We start from the raw sequence: 18,573 nt of genomic DNA on the forward strand, positions 1-18,573 counted from the left end.
CAGTGGTGTCCTGACTCCCAGAACCACCAGGAGCAGCAGCACCCTTCTGGGGTGGCTGGAGCTGTGCCGAGGTTCTGAATGGCGCCGAGAGCAGACATCTGAGAGATGTGTAAGACCGAGAAGAGTCAGCCAAGGGGCCATGTAGGTACAAGATGGAGGCAGGAAGTAGCCTAAAGCATTTCTGTTTTTTTTTGTTTTGTTTTGTTTCTTGGTACGTGCCCCTAGCAGGAACCGAACCCGGGACTCTGTGTTCCGCAGGCTGATGCTCCAACCGCTGAGCCAAACCAGCCAGGGCTTAAAGCATTTCTGGATCAAAGAAGAACCCCACTTTGCCCTGGCCAGTTTTGCTCAGTTGTTAGAGCGTCGGCCCACGGACCAGAGAGTTCTGAGTTCGGTTCCCGCTAAGGGCACGTACCTTGGTTGCAGTTTGTCCCCGGCCCCAGTTGGGGTTGTGTTGGTGGCAGTCACTCAATGTGTCTCTCTTACATTAATGTTTCTCTCTTCCTCCTGCTCTATCTGAAGATAAATACAAAAAAAAAACAAAAAAACCCCACATTGCATTTTTTACCTGCTAGTGGGGCCTAAGGCCCCCCCCTTTAAAATCCATTTTCTAGAAAGAGGTTTCACTGCACTTAAAGCTGTCAGTCCATTTCACATTCGTTTCAATGAATTTTAGACCTTTCTCAGGAACTGATTTTTAGACTTGAGCAGCCGAACATAGTATTCCAGCAGAAGGGCAGGTGCTCAGAAAGGGAGGGTACCCGAGTTGGTGCCAGCTAGCCCTTTGACAGCCAGCTGGTTCCTGCCCCAGACCTGTTCCTGTGCAGACACTCAGCAGGCTGGGGGATTTGTCTTGCCACACAGGTGCTTTCAGTCCCCCCACCCCATGGGACCAGTGACAGCCGCTGTGGGGGCCACCCACTGGCCCTTTTGAGGCTGGACTGCCCTGCTGACTGTGCTCTTGGCACTATCTGAAAGGGACATCCACCCCTTCCCATCAACCTGATACTTTGCTGGCTCCACGTTTTGCAATCTATTTTCAGATGTAAAATGAGAGGCAGGAGTTAGTTAATAAGAAAATGGACTTGGGTATTAATGGGTCAAGGCCATGCTAGTCTTGAATAAAACCCTTTACCACCACTGGCTTTAGGCCAGCAGCTCCCTGGTCCTCCGTGATCCCTTTGGAACTGCCCCATGGGGACTCTGCCGCTACTCCCAGCCCTCCTTCGTTCTGGGGAGTCACTCAGCCCTGAGTCCTCCAGGGAGCAGGGTGGCAGAGCTGAGCAGCTGCCCAGAGCTTGGCGGGAGGAAGAGCCGGGGAGGGGAAGGTGGGGAGATCCGGCTAGAGGGGAGGCTCCACTGTTTCCTTCCTGGTTCCTGCAGCAGCTGCTGCCACTTAGCTCCATGAGGAGGGAGCAGGCGACTCGGAGACGGTGACTCAGAGGCAGAGCTGCGTGCGGGCCAAGGAGCACTGGCATCCATGGACCCTGGGGTAAGGGGCCCCGCGGCATCAGCTGACATTCCTCCCACTGAAGCTGGCAGGTCTCCGGAGAAGCGGGCAGGAAGGGAGGTGGAGACCGGGCACTCACCTGACTCACCTCAACCTCACACCTTCTAGTGACAGAGCCTCCCCCTCCAGCTGCAAGCAGTGAAGGGTCAGGACCCCTCAGGGTCAGGAAAAGGGCACAGGGATACCCAAACACTGGTGCAGTTTGGGAACTTTCGATGGCTGAATGCAGGAGCTTCCCCACCTAGGTCAGCCTCTGGGAGCATGGGCCCCTCTGTCCCAACCTCCTGGCCATCCCTGCCCCACCGAGCCCCTGTTCCCTCTGGCCTCAGCTCCGCAGATGCTTACAGGCTCCAACAGAAGATCTGAGCTGTTTCCCCAGCCTCAGGCCAACCTCGCCCCTCCAGTCCCCTCCCCCATCTCACACACACACAACCTCATGTATTATTGATTTACCCCTGGAGCCAGGATGGCCAGAGCTGGTGCCAAGGGTGCCTGTGGGCACTGCTGCAGGACCTGTGCAGACTTCAGCATGTTCTTGGCCAGCTCTTCTCTGCACCCCCTTCCCCACTATCTCCATCAGCTCAGCCCCCTGCTCTCTCTGGGTGTGTGGTTCTTCTTAGGAATCCCAAGGACTGGGGTGATAGGAGATGGTGAGGCTTTGGGGGACACTGAGGGTCTGAGGTGGGCATCCTAGGGGGATGTTTGATAGGAGGAGGCACAGGGAACAAAGGGGGCTGTCTCAGGCCTCAGTTTCCCTATGCAGAAAATGGGAGCCCAAGAACTAGAAGATATGGGGACCAATTGGTGGGGAGTTGGAAGGAAGGGGTTGAGGGGCTCTGTGGGGGTATCATAACAGAGGAGTCTCCAGGCCATGAGGTGGAGGTGCGGGGTCTTGAGATCTTGCTAGTCTAGTCTCTGAATTCCTCTGGCCTCTTTCTCTACTCTGCCTCACCTCTGATCACCCCCAGGGAGTCCTCCAGAGAAAGCAGTGAATGTTTCCTGGAGCCCAAGAATGTGTGCTCAGGGTGGGGCTGGTGGACTTCTCACGGTGTTCTCTGGGCACTGGCCTGCCTCTCTGAACTAGGACACAGTGGTTTCAGGAAGGTATAGGCAGGGAGACCCACCCAAGATGGGGTAGGAGCAGACTCAGGAGAGGCAGGACAGGTGAGTGGAAGAAGTGCTGGTGAACACAGAGGGTGCAGGAGAGGCTGGAGGTAGAGAAGGTGATAGTAGGGTCTGTGCTAATGAGGTCTCTCTCTTGCTTCAAGGGCCCCCTCAGGACAAGGTGACATCCTTCCCCTTCCACCCTGCTCTGAGTCCTCAGCAGGGAATGGCTGCTCCCTTCTCCATGGACTTCCAAGAGAGGGGCCCTCCCTCGCTGTCCGAGAGCACTCAGTCTGCAAAGTCCAGCAGCGCCCAGCAGGTCTGAGGGCGGGAAGCAGGCCAATGGGTGGGCTTTATCTGGCCCAAAGGGGCCTTACCAGCCACCCCTCCTGACTCTGTCCTGGACTGCAGGCCTCTGAGCTGTGGGAGGTGGTGGAGGAGCCTAGGGGCCGTCAAGGTGCAGAGGGTATCATGCCCGAGAGGCAGGAAGGACACCTGCTCAAGAAGAGGAAGTGGCCCCTGAAGGGCTGGCACAAGGTAGGTTGGGCAGGGCAAAGGGCAGGGCCAGCTTCAGGGCAGGATGGGGATATGCTGGAGGCTGCTGGGTAATATAGTGTGTGTGTGTGTGTGTGTGTGTGTGTGTAGAAGGAGAAAAGTCCATGTGTATGGTTGCTCAGGATGGGGATATGCTGGAGGCTGCTGGGTAATATATTTGTGTGTGTGTGTGTGTGTGTGTGTGTGTGTGTAAGGAGAAAAGTCCATGTGTATGGTTGCTCTCTCCCCACACCCTTCTTTTTTTGGTCACCTGGGTCCTGTTCCCCCGGGGCAACGTCACAGAGATACTTTGTGCTTGAGGATGGGATTCTTCGCTATGCAACTACTCAGCAAGATGTGAGTCGGGGCCTTGTGGGGGGGGGGGGGGTAGTGGGAGGAGCCTGGTTCCAAATGCCCTGGGCAGGCAGGGGGCTTGTGGGGCTTGTGGAAGCCCCCAGAGCAGGGCCTGAATCCCAGGCTAACCATTCCTGGGTGTGGGGTCTTGAGAAAGTGTCTTCCCTGGGCCTCACCTCCCTCATCTCTAAGATGGGGAGAGTCGATCACCCATTTGTGAGGTCACTGTCATCTTGGTAAGGACCCTCAGGACAGTGCCTGGCACAGAAGTGCCTCCTTGTCCTGTTCTCGTGCTGGGAATAAGGAACCGCAGGCCTAGCAGCCCAGGCTCTCTCTTTCTCAGCCTTGCGGACCCCCGAGGGTGGGGATAGTTTTCCCTGCTCTGTGCCTCCCTTGAGCTCAGAATGTGAATTCTGAGTCCTGTGCACTGGAGGATGACAGAGAGGGCCCTGCTGATACTGGGACTTGGTCGTGAGGCTGAACCTGCTGCCTGGCCTTCGAGCCTGGAGTGGCCTCAGGAACGTGATGGCTCTGTGGCCCAGGGGTCCAAAACCAGCCCCTTTCCCCTCACCGTCCCTCCACCCTCACTCAGATTACCAAGGGGAAGCTCCATGGCTCCATTGATGTCCGACTGTCTGTCATGTCCATCAACAAAAAGGCCCAGCGTATTGATCTTGACACCGAAGACAACATCTACCACCTCAAGGTGACATCCCTGGAAGCCAATTGGTGGCTTGGCCTCCAGCCTGGCAGAGGCACTGGGGCACACAGGAGAGGGGACAGGGGCTGAGGGGGTTCCCATCATGTCCAGCAGCCAATGGCAAGCTGCCCCCGTCGGTGGTTATGTGAGCAGCAGAGCTGAGAGCTGACACTTGGGGAAGCTGTGTTCCGCCTCCCTGCCAGGGGCCTTTGCACGAGCTGGACACCGAAGGGAGAGCGCCCGTTTGCCTGGGGACCGGAGCCCCAGCTTCTCGCCCCCGGAAAGCAGTCTTCCTTTCATGTGTCCCTCCCTCTCACCATCACTTCTGCAGATCAAATCCCAGGACCTGTTCCAGCGCTGGGTGGCCCAGCTGCGCGCCCATCGCCTGGCCCAGCGCCTGGACCTGCCCCGCGGCCCGCTGCCCGGCAGCGCTCACCGGAAAGTAAGATGGGCCCTGGGGCGGGCGGTGTGGGGGTTCTGGGAACAGTGAGACCCGGGGAGGCGGCCACCATCCTTCCTGACCCTTGACTCACCCCACAGGTTCCTGGTGCCCAGCTTCCCACAGCAGTTGGTACCTCAGCTCTGCCTGGGGTTGGGCCTCGGGAGAAGGTGTCTTCTTGGTTGAGGGGCAGTGATGGCCTAGACCGCTGCTCTCATGGTGAGGGGCCCCTGGCACCACGCCTCAGTGGGGAGGGCCCACGTTGTCAGGTTTCGATGGCATCGGTGGTCACAAGGAGGAGAACATGTTAAAATGTGATCATGCCTACCTCAGGGAGCCCCAGTCTGATGGGGGAGACAGTTTCGGCCTCCAAGCTGATTGGGTCTACTCAGGCCCTGTCCTGGGAGTCCCAGTCTTACACAGGGTGACGGGGCTCGTGCCCTGGGCACAGGGCCAAGCCTCAGGAGAAGGAAGATGGCAGATGCCAACGCAGGGAGGAGGAGTGCCAGGGGTGGGGCTCTGGGGTGGGGCTCTGGGAGTGGGGGCTGTGATGCTGGCCCTGCAGAGGAGGTGCAAACCAAGCAGGAGAGAAGCGAGGCCTCGGGAGCTGGGGTGTGGAGACAGTGGACAGGAGCGCGCGAGGCCAGAGCAGGGGTGGGAACTGGGAAGTGCCCTGGGCTCACAGTCAGGGTCGGGGCGCAGTGTCAGGGTTTCCCTGGCTGCCGGGGGAAGTCTTTGGAGGAGGAAGGAAAGCTGGCGGACAGGTTTTGGGGTGCCCAGCCAGTGTTGGAAGGACCGCCTCCATTCATTCTTCCTGCAGAGCTCTCTGAGTGTCAGGGGAAGCTCCAGGAACTACACAGACTCCTTCAGAGCCTGGAGTCCCTGCACCGAATCCCCTCGGCCCCTGTTATCCCCACACACCAGGTGAGGTCCAGGGGAGGCTGCCAGGTCGTGCCCTGGGTCTCTCTCCTGCTTGCTTCCTTCATGCCATCACTTCCTGGGACAGGTCCCCAGTCCCCTTATGTCACTGCTGTTTTCAGGAGAGCTATGCACCTGCCTAGTTGCCTCTCCTCCTATGTCTCGCCTCGGGTTGTCTCTCTGTCCCTTTGGAGAGACCCCTTCCTCCTGTCTGCCAGGGTGTCGGTCTTTGGGATGTCGCTTGTCTCTGCCCCCTTCTGTGGCCATCTGCCTCTCTCCCGGCTTTGTGGTTACTGCCCCTTTCCCCACCCTGAGATTGCAACTTCTCTCACCGCGACTTGCCAGGCCTCGGTGATGACAGAGAGACCCAAGAAGGGGAAACGGACCAGCCGCATGTGGTGCACACAGAGCTTTGCCAAGGACGACACCATTGGACGGGTGAGGTGGGGTGCAGACCCCAGTCACTGGGGTGGGACGCTCTGAAGGCGGCTGTCCCCTTCAGCCCCTCTCCTTCACCCATAGGTGGGTCGTCTCCATGGCTCTGTTCCCAACCTGTCTCGATACCTGGAGTCGAGGGACCACTCAGGACCCCGTGGGATGCCACCCCCAGACTATGCCCACCTGCAGCGCAGTTTCTGGGCCCTGGCCCAAAAGGGTGAGTGTGTGCTAGAGGGCGGTGAGGGGCAGGCGGGGAGAGGAAGAGGAGTCTGATGGCCTGCCCCTGCCTTCCCAGTGCACAGCTCCCTCAGCAGTGTCTTGGCTGCCCTCACCGCTGAACGGGACCAGCTGAGGGATCTGCACCACGGTTCCGAGCTCTCCAGAGTGGGGGTGAGGCCTGGGGACAGTGTGGCTGGTGGGAGCAGAGGGCTTGAGACTGAGGATTGCAGGCCGAGGGGTGATAACAGACCAGGGCCAGGAGGGGCACGGCAGAGACAGTCTCGGCAGGGCAGGCCTCATCCTCCTGGCTCCTGTCCCCTTACCCACCCTCTCCCTGCAGGTCTCTGAGGCCTCAGCTGGCCCAAGGCGCCTCCATTCACTGTCCATCTCCTCGGACACGACGGCAGACTCCTTTAGCTCCCTCAACCCTGAGGAGGTAGGAGCCGGGAGGCTGTGGGGATCACTTTTCCTGGGCCTCTGTCCTAGCAGAAGTGAAGGCATGGTTGGTTTTCAGACCTGAAACAGCCCCCAAATTCGAGCTCCAACCCTGCCCCATAACACTGGCAGCAGGCGTGTTTTGGTCATTACTTAACAGTGCGGAATGCTTTCTAATCCGCAGGCCTGTGAGGCAGTGAGTCCTACCCTCAAGTTCGTAGATGAAGAAGCTGACTCTCAGAGAGTCCATTGATGGGCCCAGGCTCTCACACGGGTGGACCAGCTGAGCTGGGACTTAGGAGTTCTGAGCAAAGACTCCGGGCCCTCCATGGGTTTGAATTTGGCTCCACTGCATGTCAAATGTGACCAATTTGGGACCCTGAGCCTCAGTGTCATAACCTGCAAAGTGGGGGTACTGAGTGCACCAGCCTCATAGGGTGAGCGTCAGGGCTGACTGAGTCAGGACACACAGAGAGCTGGGAGCTGGGCTGAGTCGGCGCTCAGGCAGAGTGAGCAGGTACTGGGGAGCCTGTCTCCTTACCCCCCAGGCGGGAGTTCATTCCGCTCGCCTGCCCCGTCTGCATCTTGTGCTCCACAGGTTTCAGACTCATCCTGGTTATGCTTCCCACTCACGGGAGCCGTCAGGCTAGGGGAGCCCTGCCTGCCTCTCCCAGCCTGGCCTGACATCCATCCTGCTCCCACAGCAAGAAACTCTGTACCTGAAGGGGCGAGAGCTGACCCCCCAGCTGTCTCAGAGCAGCATCCTGTCCCTCGCTGATTCCCACACCGAGTTCTTTGATGCCTGTGAGGTCCTTCTCTCCGCCAGCTCGTCTGAGAATGAGGTGAGGGAGGCGAGAAGCCGGCCTCGAGAGCTGGGGCCTGCGGATGGAGAGGGATCCAGGGAGACCAGAACCTACAGACTCTCGAATCCTTTCTAACGGCCTCAGCGCCTATCTCTGGGAACATGTACAACCCTGCTGGATTTGAGTGGCCCTGACCACAAATCTCTGCTGGGACCCTCCTTCCAGTTTGACATGCCTTATCCCCACTGAGTTCTCCTGAAATTGCCGTCTCAGCCCCACCCCAGCCACTTTCCTGTGACGCCATTTCAGACCCAGTGCTCCCCTGACCCCTCCCCCCTGAATCTTAGTAATCCCACCCGCCTCCCCTTTGTGTCTCTCCACTTCCCCGATTTTCTCCCACCCACCCCCCCAGTCATAGGGCCAGGCCCCCCCTCTCCCAAGGTGGCAGGTGATGCCAGGCCTTCCGGGGCAGTGTCTTAGGGCTCAGACCTCCCCAAATATGTTCTCTTCCCCTTCCCACCAAAGGGCTAGCTGGGCAGAGTCTTGCCAGGCCCTAGGCACTGCCCAGCTGCCGGGGGGAGGCCCAGTCTGCCCGGCCTGTCATCTGTCCCGGCCCAGGGCTCAGAGGAGGAGGAGTCGTGCACCAGTGAAATCACCACCAGCCTGTCCGAGGAGGTGCTGGACCTCAGGGGGACTGAGCGCTATCAGAAAGGTGCCAGCCAGGTGTTTGGGCAGGGAGGGGCTGGAGGGGCAGAGAAATGGTGGTGTCCATAGCCCAGGCCCTTGGGGGAGGCAGTCCCTTGTGGTGACTGGTGGCTTCGGCTGACTCCAGAGGCGACCCCAGGAGGAGAGGAAGGCGGGGCTGTCAGCTCCGGAAGTGGGACAGGCTCCTCTGGAAAGGGTCGGATAGGGCCTGTAGAGGGGAGGATCCCACTTTGCCACTTTTGAGCAGCGTGGCTTTGGACATGTCATTTCACTCGTGGAGCCTGTTCCCTCATCTAGAAAATGGGTTGAATAATTTGCATCCTGACATCAGTTTCTGTTTATCAAAGGGACAGAAGGCAAGGGTGGGGACTTGGTACGGGCCTCTGGGGTACAGGGTTTCTCTGCTGCCCACCTAAATCCCCCTGGAGCCTGTCGAGAAGGAGACCCCAGCTGCCCTGCCCCATAGCGAGCGGGGACTGGCCCTGAGGTGGCAGGCAGCCTAGAGTGACATGACTGGGGTGGGCCCCAGGGGTATGTGTTCCCGGGAGAGCTCCAGGCCCACCTCGTCGCCGCTGCCTGCCGGCAGCCAGTGGACCTGGGGTTGACGTGAGCCTGTGGAACATACTGCGTAACAACATCGGCAAGGACCTGTCCAAGGTGTCGATGCCTGTGCAGCTCAACGAGCCACTCAACACTCTGCAGCGGCTCTGTGAGGAGCTGGAGTACAGCAGCCTCCTGGACCAGGCCAGCCGCATCGCCGACCCCTGCGAGCGCATGGTACTGGCCCCTCCGTGCCCTTGGCCCAGCGGCTGCCTCTTCCTCCTGGGGTCTCTGCCCCCCGGAGGGTCCTGGCTGGGCTGTTTCACTGCCCAGTACTCCAGTCTGCTTGAGTGGGCGGTGTCTCTCTGATCCCACCACCCAGTGGCCTTCTCCCTGCCTTCCTCCTCCAGGTGCACATCGCAGCCTTCGCTGTCTCTGCCTACTCCTCCACGTACCACCGGGCAGGCTGCAAGCCCTTCAACCCTGTCCTGGGGGAGACCTACGAGTGTGAGCGGCCGGACCGAGGTTTCCGCTTCATCAGTGAGCAGGTATGGGCCCCGGGAGAGGGGTGGCCGGGGCAGGGAAGAGCCTGAGCTTCGGGGGCGCCGGGGCATGGGAGGGAGAGAGCACCGGGCGGTTGGCTGGGTGCCAGGCGCTGGGCCACGTGGTGGAGGTACAGAGGGCTCTGTTCGAAGGAGCTCCCCGCTTAGTGTGGGACACGGACTTGAAACAAGGAGTTACTGTGCCATGTTCCAGAGCTGGGATCATGGAAGCTCCTAGGTTGGTCGCTCCCCCTGGGAAGGCATGCTCTAGGGGCTGATGGTGAGCTAAGACCTGAAGGAGGAACTGGAGTTCGCAGGAGCACAAGGGGTGGGTAGCCCGGGATGTCGCAGAGTGTAAAGGATGGGTGGAGCGGGTGTGGAAGGAGGTAGACAGGGCTGGAAGACCATGCCGGGCCAGACCCCAAGGAGTCCTGTAGGTGGTGAAGGGAAGGAGGGTTTGTTGTTTTTAAATCCTGAAGGCCATGGGGAGTCATCGGAGGGTTTGAAGCAGCGGAGTGACATGCTCAGAATTACTCTGGGTAAAGAACGCCTGGGCAGCGGCGTGTGGTCAGAGAAAGCTATTAGGAGGCCATTTCAGTCGTCTCCCCGAGAGCTGAGGACCTGCACTTAGGCGTGGCAGCTGGATGGGTGGACCGGGGACTCAGGGGCTATTTATGTAGAGCCCTTGACAGGGCTCAGAGGTCAGCAGAATGTTCTTACAAGTAGGGAGTAGGGAGGCAGCTGATGAGAGGGAGAAGTCGGGGATGGCCTGGATTTTCGGCCTGGGGATTTGGTGGCTGTGTGGCATTGCCAGTTAGCAAGATGGAGCGTCTGTGAGGAAGGTAGCTGAGTTAGCAGACTCCTGGCCTGTGGGGGCTTGACTTCCGGGCATGTGGGCTTGCAGTCCTTGGAAAGCACTGGGTGGGGGACACTAAGTGGGGAAGTGACCACTTAGATGGCAGGCGAAGTCACAGACTGCTCCCAGAAAGGGTCTGGGAGATGTGGGCAGGGATGGTGGAGGAGCTCTGAGGTGAAGGGGGAGGGAGGGCATGGCCTTGGGAATTATGAGGGTGTCATTAGCGTCCCGATGAGGGAGATGTCAGACAAAGGCTGGGGCCGAGGCTGGGGTACAGTGAGTGTAAAGTGGAAGTGAAAAAAAAGGGACCCTGGCTGGTGTGGCTCAGCGGTTAGAGCATCGGCCCATAGACTGACCAGTTTCAGGTTCGATTCCCGGTTAAAGGCAGTACCTGGTTGCAGGTTCTGTCACATCGATGTTTCTCTCTCCCGCCCTCCCTCCCGCCCTCCCTCCTTTCCACTCTATCTAAAAATCAATGGAGAAATATCCTCGATGAAGATCAACAACACACATATATATTATATAACACACACACACACACACACACACACACACACACATCTTCAGGTGAGGATTAACAACAACAAATAGGAGAGAAAAATGTAGAATATTTACAAAATATTTTTCAGTAAGGGAAAAGAGGAGGGAAAGACGGAGGCAGCCAGAGAGGGAGATAAAGGGTTGAGGCAATATTTTTAATTGTTCAGGTTTTAAATGATTTTGAAAACATGACGACGAGCTCACACAGTCCAGTAGTGTGTGCAGTAGAAAGTGACCCCCCGCCCCTCTGAGGGGACAGCTGTGCTGTGTGCCTGTTCCCTGCACACGTTAGCAGAGATGTGCCTGACTAGAGAGGTGGAAGAAATAGGAGATATTTCTATTCAGAGGGAAAGAGATATGTGGAGGGGAGACTGCAGTGCAGAGAGAGGGGCGAGGCCAGGAGGAGGGCCTGCAGGAGCGTGGGAGGCAGCGTGGAGGGGGCGGGCCCGGGCCAGCAGGTCAGGGTGGCAGGAGTGGCCAGCTCTGTTCTCCCTCTGATTATGGGGGTGAATGTGGTTTGAAGGGGATGGCCTGGGTGTAGGCCCTCAGACTGTGGGTGATACGGAGATCCCAGGTGTAGACATGATGCAGGATTCGAAGTTTCTCAGCATGTGCTGGGGGAGGGGTGCAGTTCTAAAGAGCAGGCAGTTGGGGCAGCACGGAGGAGGCTCCGATGCTGGGGGTGTGCGAGTGTGGCAGCAGGCTGTCCTGGGTGCCGGGTGGGAGGGCTGGAAGGGTGGAGGAGTCTCAGCAGGGTGGGAAGGAGGTGAAGCCCTGGCCAACAGGCCATGACGAAGCAGAGCAGCCGGAGGTCTTGGCAGGAGCTCCGGGTGACAGGGAAGGGCAGAGGCCCGGCAGGCAGGCTGTGAGGTTCCAGATGTGGAGCCGTTCCCAGGGCACAGGTCAGGGTTCCCCAAGGGTGCGGTGTGCAGGCTGCGGGGTGATAGAAGCTTTGAGGAGAAGAAGGCGAGTGAAGAGGGTCCTCATGGGAAGGTTGGCTGTCAGGCAGGGCACAGTGGAGTCCCCTGCCGCTGCTAGAGAACTCGATAGGCTGCAGCAGGGGTTCTGGAGGGCACCATAGATGGAGTGGCCAGGACGGCTCTAGAGGGGAGTAAGAAGGAGAGAGTAGGGGCCTCATGGACAAAGAAACATGACATTTGGATGGTGGCTAAGGGTTCCAGGGACAAGAAACCTGAACTAGCTGATGTCCTGGTTCACAGAGGGACTGGGGGTGGGGGTGGGCTTTCCGGGGCCTCAAGAGAACTTCCTCGCTCACCAAGGTCTCCCACCACCCCCCCATCTCGGCGTGCCATGCGGAGTCTGAGAACTTCATCTTCTGGCAAGGTGAGGAGGGGTGTGGTGGGGTGGACCTGGGGGTGAAGGGCAGGGGGAGGGGCTGGGACACTCTGGTCTTATCACGGTTGTCCCTCTCGCTCCCTCAACCCAATTCCAGACATGAAGTGGAAGAACAAGTTCTGGGGGAAATCCCTGGAGATTGTGCCTGTGGGGACAGTTAACGTCAGCCTGCCCAGGTGAGTGTTCCTACGTGCTCAGCCAGGCCCAGTGCGCAGGCCACCTCCTCCAGGCCGGATGGGCAGGCGGGAAGGACAGGATAGGAAGGTCTGGCCTGAAGCCGCTGGGGACGGGACAGTGTCTGTACACAGTGCTCCTATGTTTGCAGCGTTTCCAGTAGAGCAGCGGTTCTCAACCTGTGGGTCGTGACTCCTTTGGGGGTCGAACAGCCCTTTCACAGGGGTCACCTAAGGCCATCGGAAAACACATATTTCTGATGGTTTTAGGAACCGAGACACCGCTCCTCTGTCCGTCTCCAGACGGGTCCGCCCACATGCAGATCCGCCACATACAGCATGAGGACCTGTATGAAAGGGTCGCAGCATTAGGAAGGTTGAGAACCAGTGCAGCAGAGGAAGGTGGGACATCTTAGCTTGGCAGAGCTGGGAGGGCTCACTGAGGTCATCTGATCAGTGGCTTTCACACTTCTTTGACCATGACTCAGAGTAAGAAATGCATTTGAGACTTCAGGTCAGCACACACATACACACACACCCCTAAATTGATCTCAGAACTCATCACAAACCACATTTGAAACATCCTCATCCAGCTCGTTTTACAGGTGGGGACTGTAGCCAGAGAAGAGGGCCTTACCCAGCGTGGTCCAGGAGTTAGCCAGAGGGCAGTGTTGGGAGTGGGGGGAAAGAGCCTGGGCTTTGGGGCCAGAAGTCCTGGCTGGGCCCTGGCCGGTTTGGCTCAGTGGTTGGACTGTTGGCCCGCGAACCAATGAGTCACAGATTCGATTCCAGTCAAGGGCACGTACCTCTGTTGCAGTTTGTCCCAGGCCCCGGTTGGGGTTGTGTGGGAGGCAACCAGTAGATGTGTCCCTCTCACGTCAATGTTTCTCTCTCTCTCCCTCCCACTCTATCTGAAAAAAAAAGAAAAAATATCCTTGGGTGAGGATTAAAAAAAAAAAGTCCTGGCTGGGAGTCCTGGTTCTGCCACTTAGTAGTTAAGAAAGTGACAAAAAGACTTCACACCTCAGAACCTCAAGTTGGCTCTTCTATAAAAATGAGAGGAATGAACAACAGGATGGAAGAGGGAGGTAAACAGGGTAACAGAACAGAGCCACCCCCATCCCTGCATCCAGGGCACAGCCCGTCTGTGTTTATATCCATGGCTTCGGCATCCGGGAACTTCATTAGTGAACAGAGATGCACTAGTTGCATATTCTCTGGGAAGCTGCTCTGCCTGATAAACAAGTCACCCTTCACAGGAGAGACAGAGCCAGGACCCCAGGGTTTCTTCCACAGACCCACATGACCTGCTCCAAAGACACAGGCTCTTGGCTCAGGGTGGCCCTTGTTCCCCAGGGCCAGCCAGCTCCCTCCCATGCTCTGTCCCCCTCAGGTTTGGGGACCACTTTGAGTGGAACAAGGTGACATCCTGCATTCACAACATTCTGAGTGGCCAGCGCTGGATCGAGCACTATGGGGAGGTTCTCATCCGGAACACGAGGGACAGCTCCTGTCACTGCAAGATCACCTTCTGCAAGGTGGGCACATGCCCTGCCCCTGCCCAGCCACCCCAGCAGTTCATGCTGGGAGAAGGGGGGGCATCTCTCTGTCACCTGTCTCCATCCCACTCCAGGCCAAGTACTGGACCTCCAACATCCACGAGGTGCAGGGTGCCGTGTTCAGCCGGAGCGGCCGTGTCCTCCACCGACTCTTCGGGAAGTGGAATGAGGGGCTGTACCGGGGACCCCTGCCTGGTGGTCAGTGCATCTGGAAACCCAGTAAGTGGAGTGATCAGGGAGAACTGAGCAGGCTGAGGACAGCGATGGCAGTCCACCTGTCCCAGCCCCTGCCTTCCCCCCAGACTCAATGCCCCCAGACTATGAGCGAAACTTCGGCTTCACTCAGTTTGCCTTGGAGCTGAATGAGCTGACGGCGGAGCTGAAACGGTCACTGCCTTCCACAGACACCCGGCTGCGGCCAGACCAGAGGTCAGTGCCAGCTGGCTCTGCCTTAGGACCACCAGCCTCCTCCCTCCCCGCTGCGGGCTTCCAAGTAGAGCTGGGACTGTCCTTCCTTCCCTCGGCTGCCTCAGGGAGATGGGGCCTGTCTGGGGGCCGAGCTGGGCAGGAGACAGAGGCCTCAGATTTGGGGGTCCCTGAGGGGACAGTTCTGCTGATGGCAGTCTGGATGCTCAGGTACCTGGAGGAGGGGAACATACAGGCCGCCGAGGCCCAGAAGAGAAGGATTGAGCAGCTCCAGCGAGACAGACGCAAAGTGATGGAGGAGAACAATATCGTCCACCAGGCGCGCTTCTTCAGGTCCTCCGCCTCGCCCTCTGCTCTGCAGTTGAGGCGTCCCTGTCCTCCCCTCTTGCCCCCTCCAACCAGCATCTCCAACCAGCCTTAATTCTGGATGTTCACTCTTCTCTTTCATGGCTCTCTTCCCGTAGGAAGCAGACAGATGGCAGCGGAAAGGAGTGGTGGGTGACTAACAACACGTACTGGCGGCTGCGGGCTGAGCCAGGGTACGGGAACCTGGATGGGGCCGTGCTCTGGTAGCCTTGGCCCTCGGGGCAGGAGGCTCCAGCTCCTCCCTCCTGCCTCCACCCCCACCACGGACACATGGGAGAGGCCAGGCTCCCCCACTCACTGCCCTGGAGACCGGAGGGGCAGCCCTGGCTCTGGCCCTCTCCCCTCTGCAGGCCAGAGGGGCTGCATCTCAGCCCATTGCCCACCCCATGTTTGGGGTGAGAACAGGATTTGTGCTTCCTCAGTCTCGTTGCCCCCATCACCGGCATGTAAGACCCTTCTTGCTCTGTCACCCCCTTTCTTCCCTGTTGAGGTACTTGGGGGAGATCCCAGGCTCTCCAGGATCTGCTCCCCATTTCAGTGCCTTCCTAGGACACAGGGGACCCCTAGATGTCCCCAGGCTTTCTATGCCAGGGCTCTGGCCCCAGCCATGTGGTTGGGGGTGAATGAAGGAGAGGAGAGGACCTTTTCTTCCACCCGTCCCTCTTAAGCTCCTCTCCAGCATCTCCCCCGTACCCTGGTCTAGCAGGGCTTCCTCTGCTTGGTCCCTGGCAATCTCTCTCATCCTCCTGGATCTCCTTGTCCCAAACTACGAAACACCTGCAGCTTCCAGCTCCTTCAGCCCTGTTCCCAAGTGGTTTCCTTCAGGATCCCGCTCGAGCAGACAAGGCCTCTCCAAGAGGTGGGGAGCAGACTGAGCAGGCAGGGCAGCTGGCTCAGAGCCACCGGGAGTGAGTGAGCGTGTATGTGTGTGTGTGCGCGCGCGCGCACGTGTGTGCGCACGTGTGTGTGTGTGTGTGTGCGCGTGTGTGCTGCTTGCGGGCGAGCAGGGTTCCTAATGCAGCCTAGACCTGGGTGTCCGCCACTTGTTGCTGCTCATTTTCACACAGTCTGCCTCTGACCAAGGTGAACTGCTGACATTCCAAGCTCCAATAAAGACTGTCCCAAACTTTGGCCTGTGACCATTCACTGAAACACACGTGCTCAAGCTCAGCAAAGGCCCACAGTTACCGACTGAAAAACCAATGGCGTCTCTCTCCCTTAATCCTCACATCATGTCAATACGACCTCGTGTCCCTCAGTCTGGCCCTTGAAACTGTACCAGGCCTGGGCTGGGCCCTTGTTAGCCCTTGTCTAGGCGATTGCAGTAGCCTCGGAGCCCCAGTCATTTGCATTGTAATGCTGGCTTTCAGGGTGAGATTTTAAAAGAGAAAAATGGCACCTTGTACTTGCTTCAAGTATATCCATTGCTTCTGAGCGCCTAAAGGAAAAAGCCAAACTCCTCAGCTAGGAAGAAAATGTGGTCCCTGTTGCCCTCTGGCATAGAGTGCTGACCCCATACCCAGCATCTTCTGCCAGGTCTGAGCCTCCATCTCCACCCCCAGACTAATGTGTGTTCAAGGAAAGGTGGGAGGGAGGGAAGAGACCAGAGGGACTGGAGAACAGGGTCAGCTGCAGTTTCTCTGATCCCGCCACCTAGGCGGAGCCCAGCTTATTTCAAAACTGTGATCTTGCTCAAGTGCCTTACCTCTCTGTTCAGACACTTCCTCTGTACCTTAGAGGAGGCTGTATGTGTAGTGGCCCAGGCTCCCAAATTCATTCATGGCCTCTTAGCCCCTAACCCCACCCCACTGCAGCTCAGGTCCCAGGCCCTGCTCTGGTTTGATGGGTGTCTCAAGAGCAGGCTGTGCCTCCTGGCGGGGGGAGCAGGAACAGAAGGGACCCCAGGAGCCCTTTCAATTCTAGTCCTTTTCTTCTCCCTCCCCTGGGGGAGGGTGGAGGGCCACATTTCCACAGTTTCCGGAGTGTTAAAGCTAAAATGAAAACACCTGCCCTGACACTACACACCAGAAATAACCCCAACCCATTCCAACAAAGCCAGAGCCTGCACACACTCAAGATTTTTAAAACACAAGGTGCACTGCCCTCCTCCCCCACCCTTTCCACTCAGAGCAACACAGCCCGACTGACCAGCCTGTGTTCAACTTCCACATATTTTAAGAGTTTCAAACAGACCAAATTGCAAAGCTATTTTTCAAACGGAGACGGAAGACTAGCAACACCTCTGCCCACAGGAACCAAGCCCTCTGTGGCTTGTGCCATCTAGACCAGCATCTTCCAGCCGGGGCACCAACTCAGCAGCGGGAAATGGTCAGATTGGTTTTGCTCTTGCTGGGGCCCAGCAGGCGAGGGGGCTTTCCTACTGCAGGACTGTTGTCTTCTTAGAACCCCCCCCCCCATTTGGTCAGGGTAGGTCATTGCTGATGGGGCGCTCAGGCCAAGCTGTGCTCTGTGGAGAGGGTGTGAAGGGCCCAAAGCAGCCCTGGGTGGTGGTGGCCCCGTCCCAGCCACTGGGGGACAGGCTGGGGGAGGATGCCCAAGTCCAGCCTGAGGCAGGAATGGAGGGCCCTCTTCATGAGCCTGTCTCAGTCTAGCCCAATGGCACACAGGAGGGCCACTCACCCGTCACTTCCATTGCGACGCTGGCTTTCAGGGCGAGGCCCGAATCCCCGGCTTTGGTTGGAGGATATGGCAGGCCTGGGGCAAAGGGGAGGAGCGTGGGCCTCATGGCCCCACATCTTGAGTTGGCTTAGGAAAGGTAGGAGATGGACCACACCAGTTTGTAAAGCTTGGGACTTACTTCCCTGGATGAGCAAAGGTCAGAGCTTGAAGAGCAAGGGAAACCCGTGGGCCCAGCAATGGTGGCAGAGGGAGAGGGAGGCAGGCAAAGGGGCACCTCACCGACTTTGGGCCCTCCAACCCCAACCGTTCCACCCAGAGTGAGAGAAAAATTGTGTGTGTGATTTATTACCATTTTTTAATCCTCAACTGAGGATACTTTTTTCCATTTGTCTTCCGATGGAGTTGGGGGTGGGGAGAAACATCGATGTGAGAGGGACACATCGACTGGTTGCCTCCTGCATGAGCCCGACCAGGGCCAGGGACTGAACTGCAACCGTGGTACGAGCTCTTGACTGGGATCAAACCTGCGACTCTTCAGTCCACGGGCTGACACTCCAACTGCTGAGCCAAACTGGCCAGGGCAGTGTGTGAGTGTGTGTTTACATTTAGCTATTGAATAGTTGATGGAGATGCCTAGGTTGCAAGGGGGAAAGGCCGGAAATACTTGTAACCCTCAATTCCCTGAGTCTTCTGGATGAAGAGTGGTTTTGGGTGTGTGTATTTGTTTTGTTTCGGTTTTGATAATCCTCATCCAAGGATATTTTTCCATTAATTTTTTAGATAGAGTGGAAGGGAGGAAGGGAAAGAGAGAGAGAGAAACATCGATGTGAGAGAGACAGATCAACTGGCTGCCTCCCGAACCATCCCAACCGGGGCTGGGGGTAGAATCTGCAACCCTGGTTTGTGCCCTTGACCGGTGATAGAACCCGCGACATTTCGGTCCTTTGGCTGAAGCTCTAACTGCTGAGGCAAACTGGCCAGGGCTTGGGTGTGTGTAAGTACAATAAACCAGAGGGGAAAGAGCGCTGAACCAGTCAGGGCGCTGGGTGGCAAACACAGTCGGACATTAGTTTAAGTGGAGAACACAGATTTTACTCAGCGATTACTGACAGTCAGAAAAAGCTGGTGTTTAAAGGGAGAATGAGGGGTGGGGAGGGGCGAGCAGGGGCTGCAGCAGACTGAGAGGTGAAAAATGGTCAGTGCAAATGCAATTAGGCAGCAGAGCCTGCTGGCTGGCACCACGGAAGTCAGGATCCTAGCCTCCCATGGAGACGGGCCCTAGCCTTCCTGAGGATTACATTTTAAAGAAATGGCTTTTGGGTCCTGGGGAAAGATACTCCTGAGTTGTAGGAGATACATGTGTACCTCAAAGGGACAGAGGAAGTATCCTGAGACAGGGAAGTCAGGGGCCCACCG

At 57.8% G+C, this 18,573-nt stretch overlaps 1 protein-coding gene across 1 annotated transcript; it reads left to right on the top strand.

The window, feature by feature from the left end:
* The first annotated feature begins 1,330 nt into the window (after window positions 1-1,330).
* Window positions 1,331-15,634, top strand: OSBPL7 (oxysterol binding protein like 7). The gene is made up of 23 exons (XM_036269134.1): window positions 1,331-1,492; window positions 2,779-2,933; window positions 3,026-3,151; window positions 3,452-3,505; window positions 4,095-4,208; window positions 4,534-4,644; window positions 4,743-4,860; window positions 5,462-5,565; window positions 5,905-5,997; window positions 6,082-6,214; window positions 6,293-6,387; window positions 6,557-6,652; window positions 7,356-7,493; window positions 8,073-8,166; window positions 8,689-8,936; window positions 9,110-9,247; window positions 11,918-11,981; window positions 12,091-12,169; window positions 13,560-13,704; window positions 13,800-13,944; window positions 14,028-14,154; window positions 14,362-14,484; window positions 14,616-15,634. The coding sequence occupies exons 2-23, from the start codon at window positions 2,841-2,843 to the stop codon at window positions 14,722-14,724; spliced, it is 2,547 nt and encodes an 848-aa protein (XP_036125027.1). The 5' UTR covers window positions 1,331-1,492; window positions 2,779-2,840; the 3' UTR covers window positions 14,725-15,634.
* The last annotated feature ends 2,939 nt before the right edge of the window (window positions 15,635-18,573 follow it).

The sequence above is a fragment of the Molossus molossus genome, unplaced genomic scaffold (genome assembly GCF_014108415.1).
Source record: "Molossus molossus isolate mMolMol1 unplaced genomic scaffold, mMolMol1.p scaffold_m16_p_19, whole genome shotgun sequence".
NCBI lineage: Eukaryota > Metazoa > Chordata > Mammalia > Chiroptera > Molossidae > Molossus > Molossus molossus.

Bases quoted from the DNA above. Each gene is read 5' to 3' on its own strand.
- OSBPL7 (XM_036269134.1), top strand. From the start codon at position 2,841: ATGGCTGCTCCCTTCTCCATGGACTTCCAAGAGAGGGGCCCTCCCTCG. The intron at 12,170-13,559 runs GTGAGTGTTCCT...TGTCCCCCTCAG, and splicing joins GTTAACGTCAGCCTGCCCAG to GTTTGGGGACCACTTTGAGT. The intron at 13,945-14,027 runs GTAAGTGGAGTG...CCTTCCCCCCAG, and splicing joins TCAGTGCATCTGGAAACCCA to ACTCAATGCCCCCAGACTAT.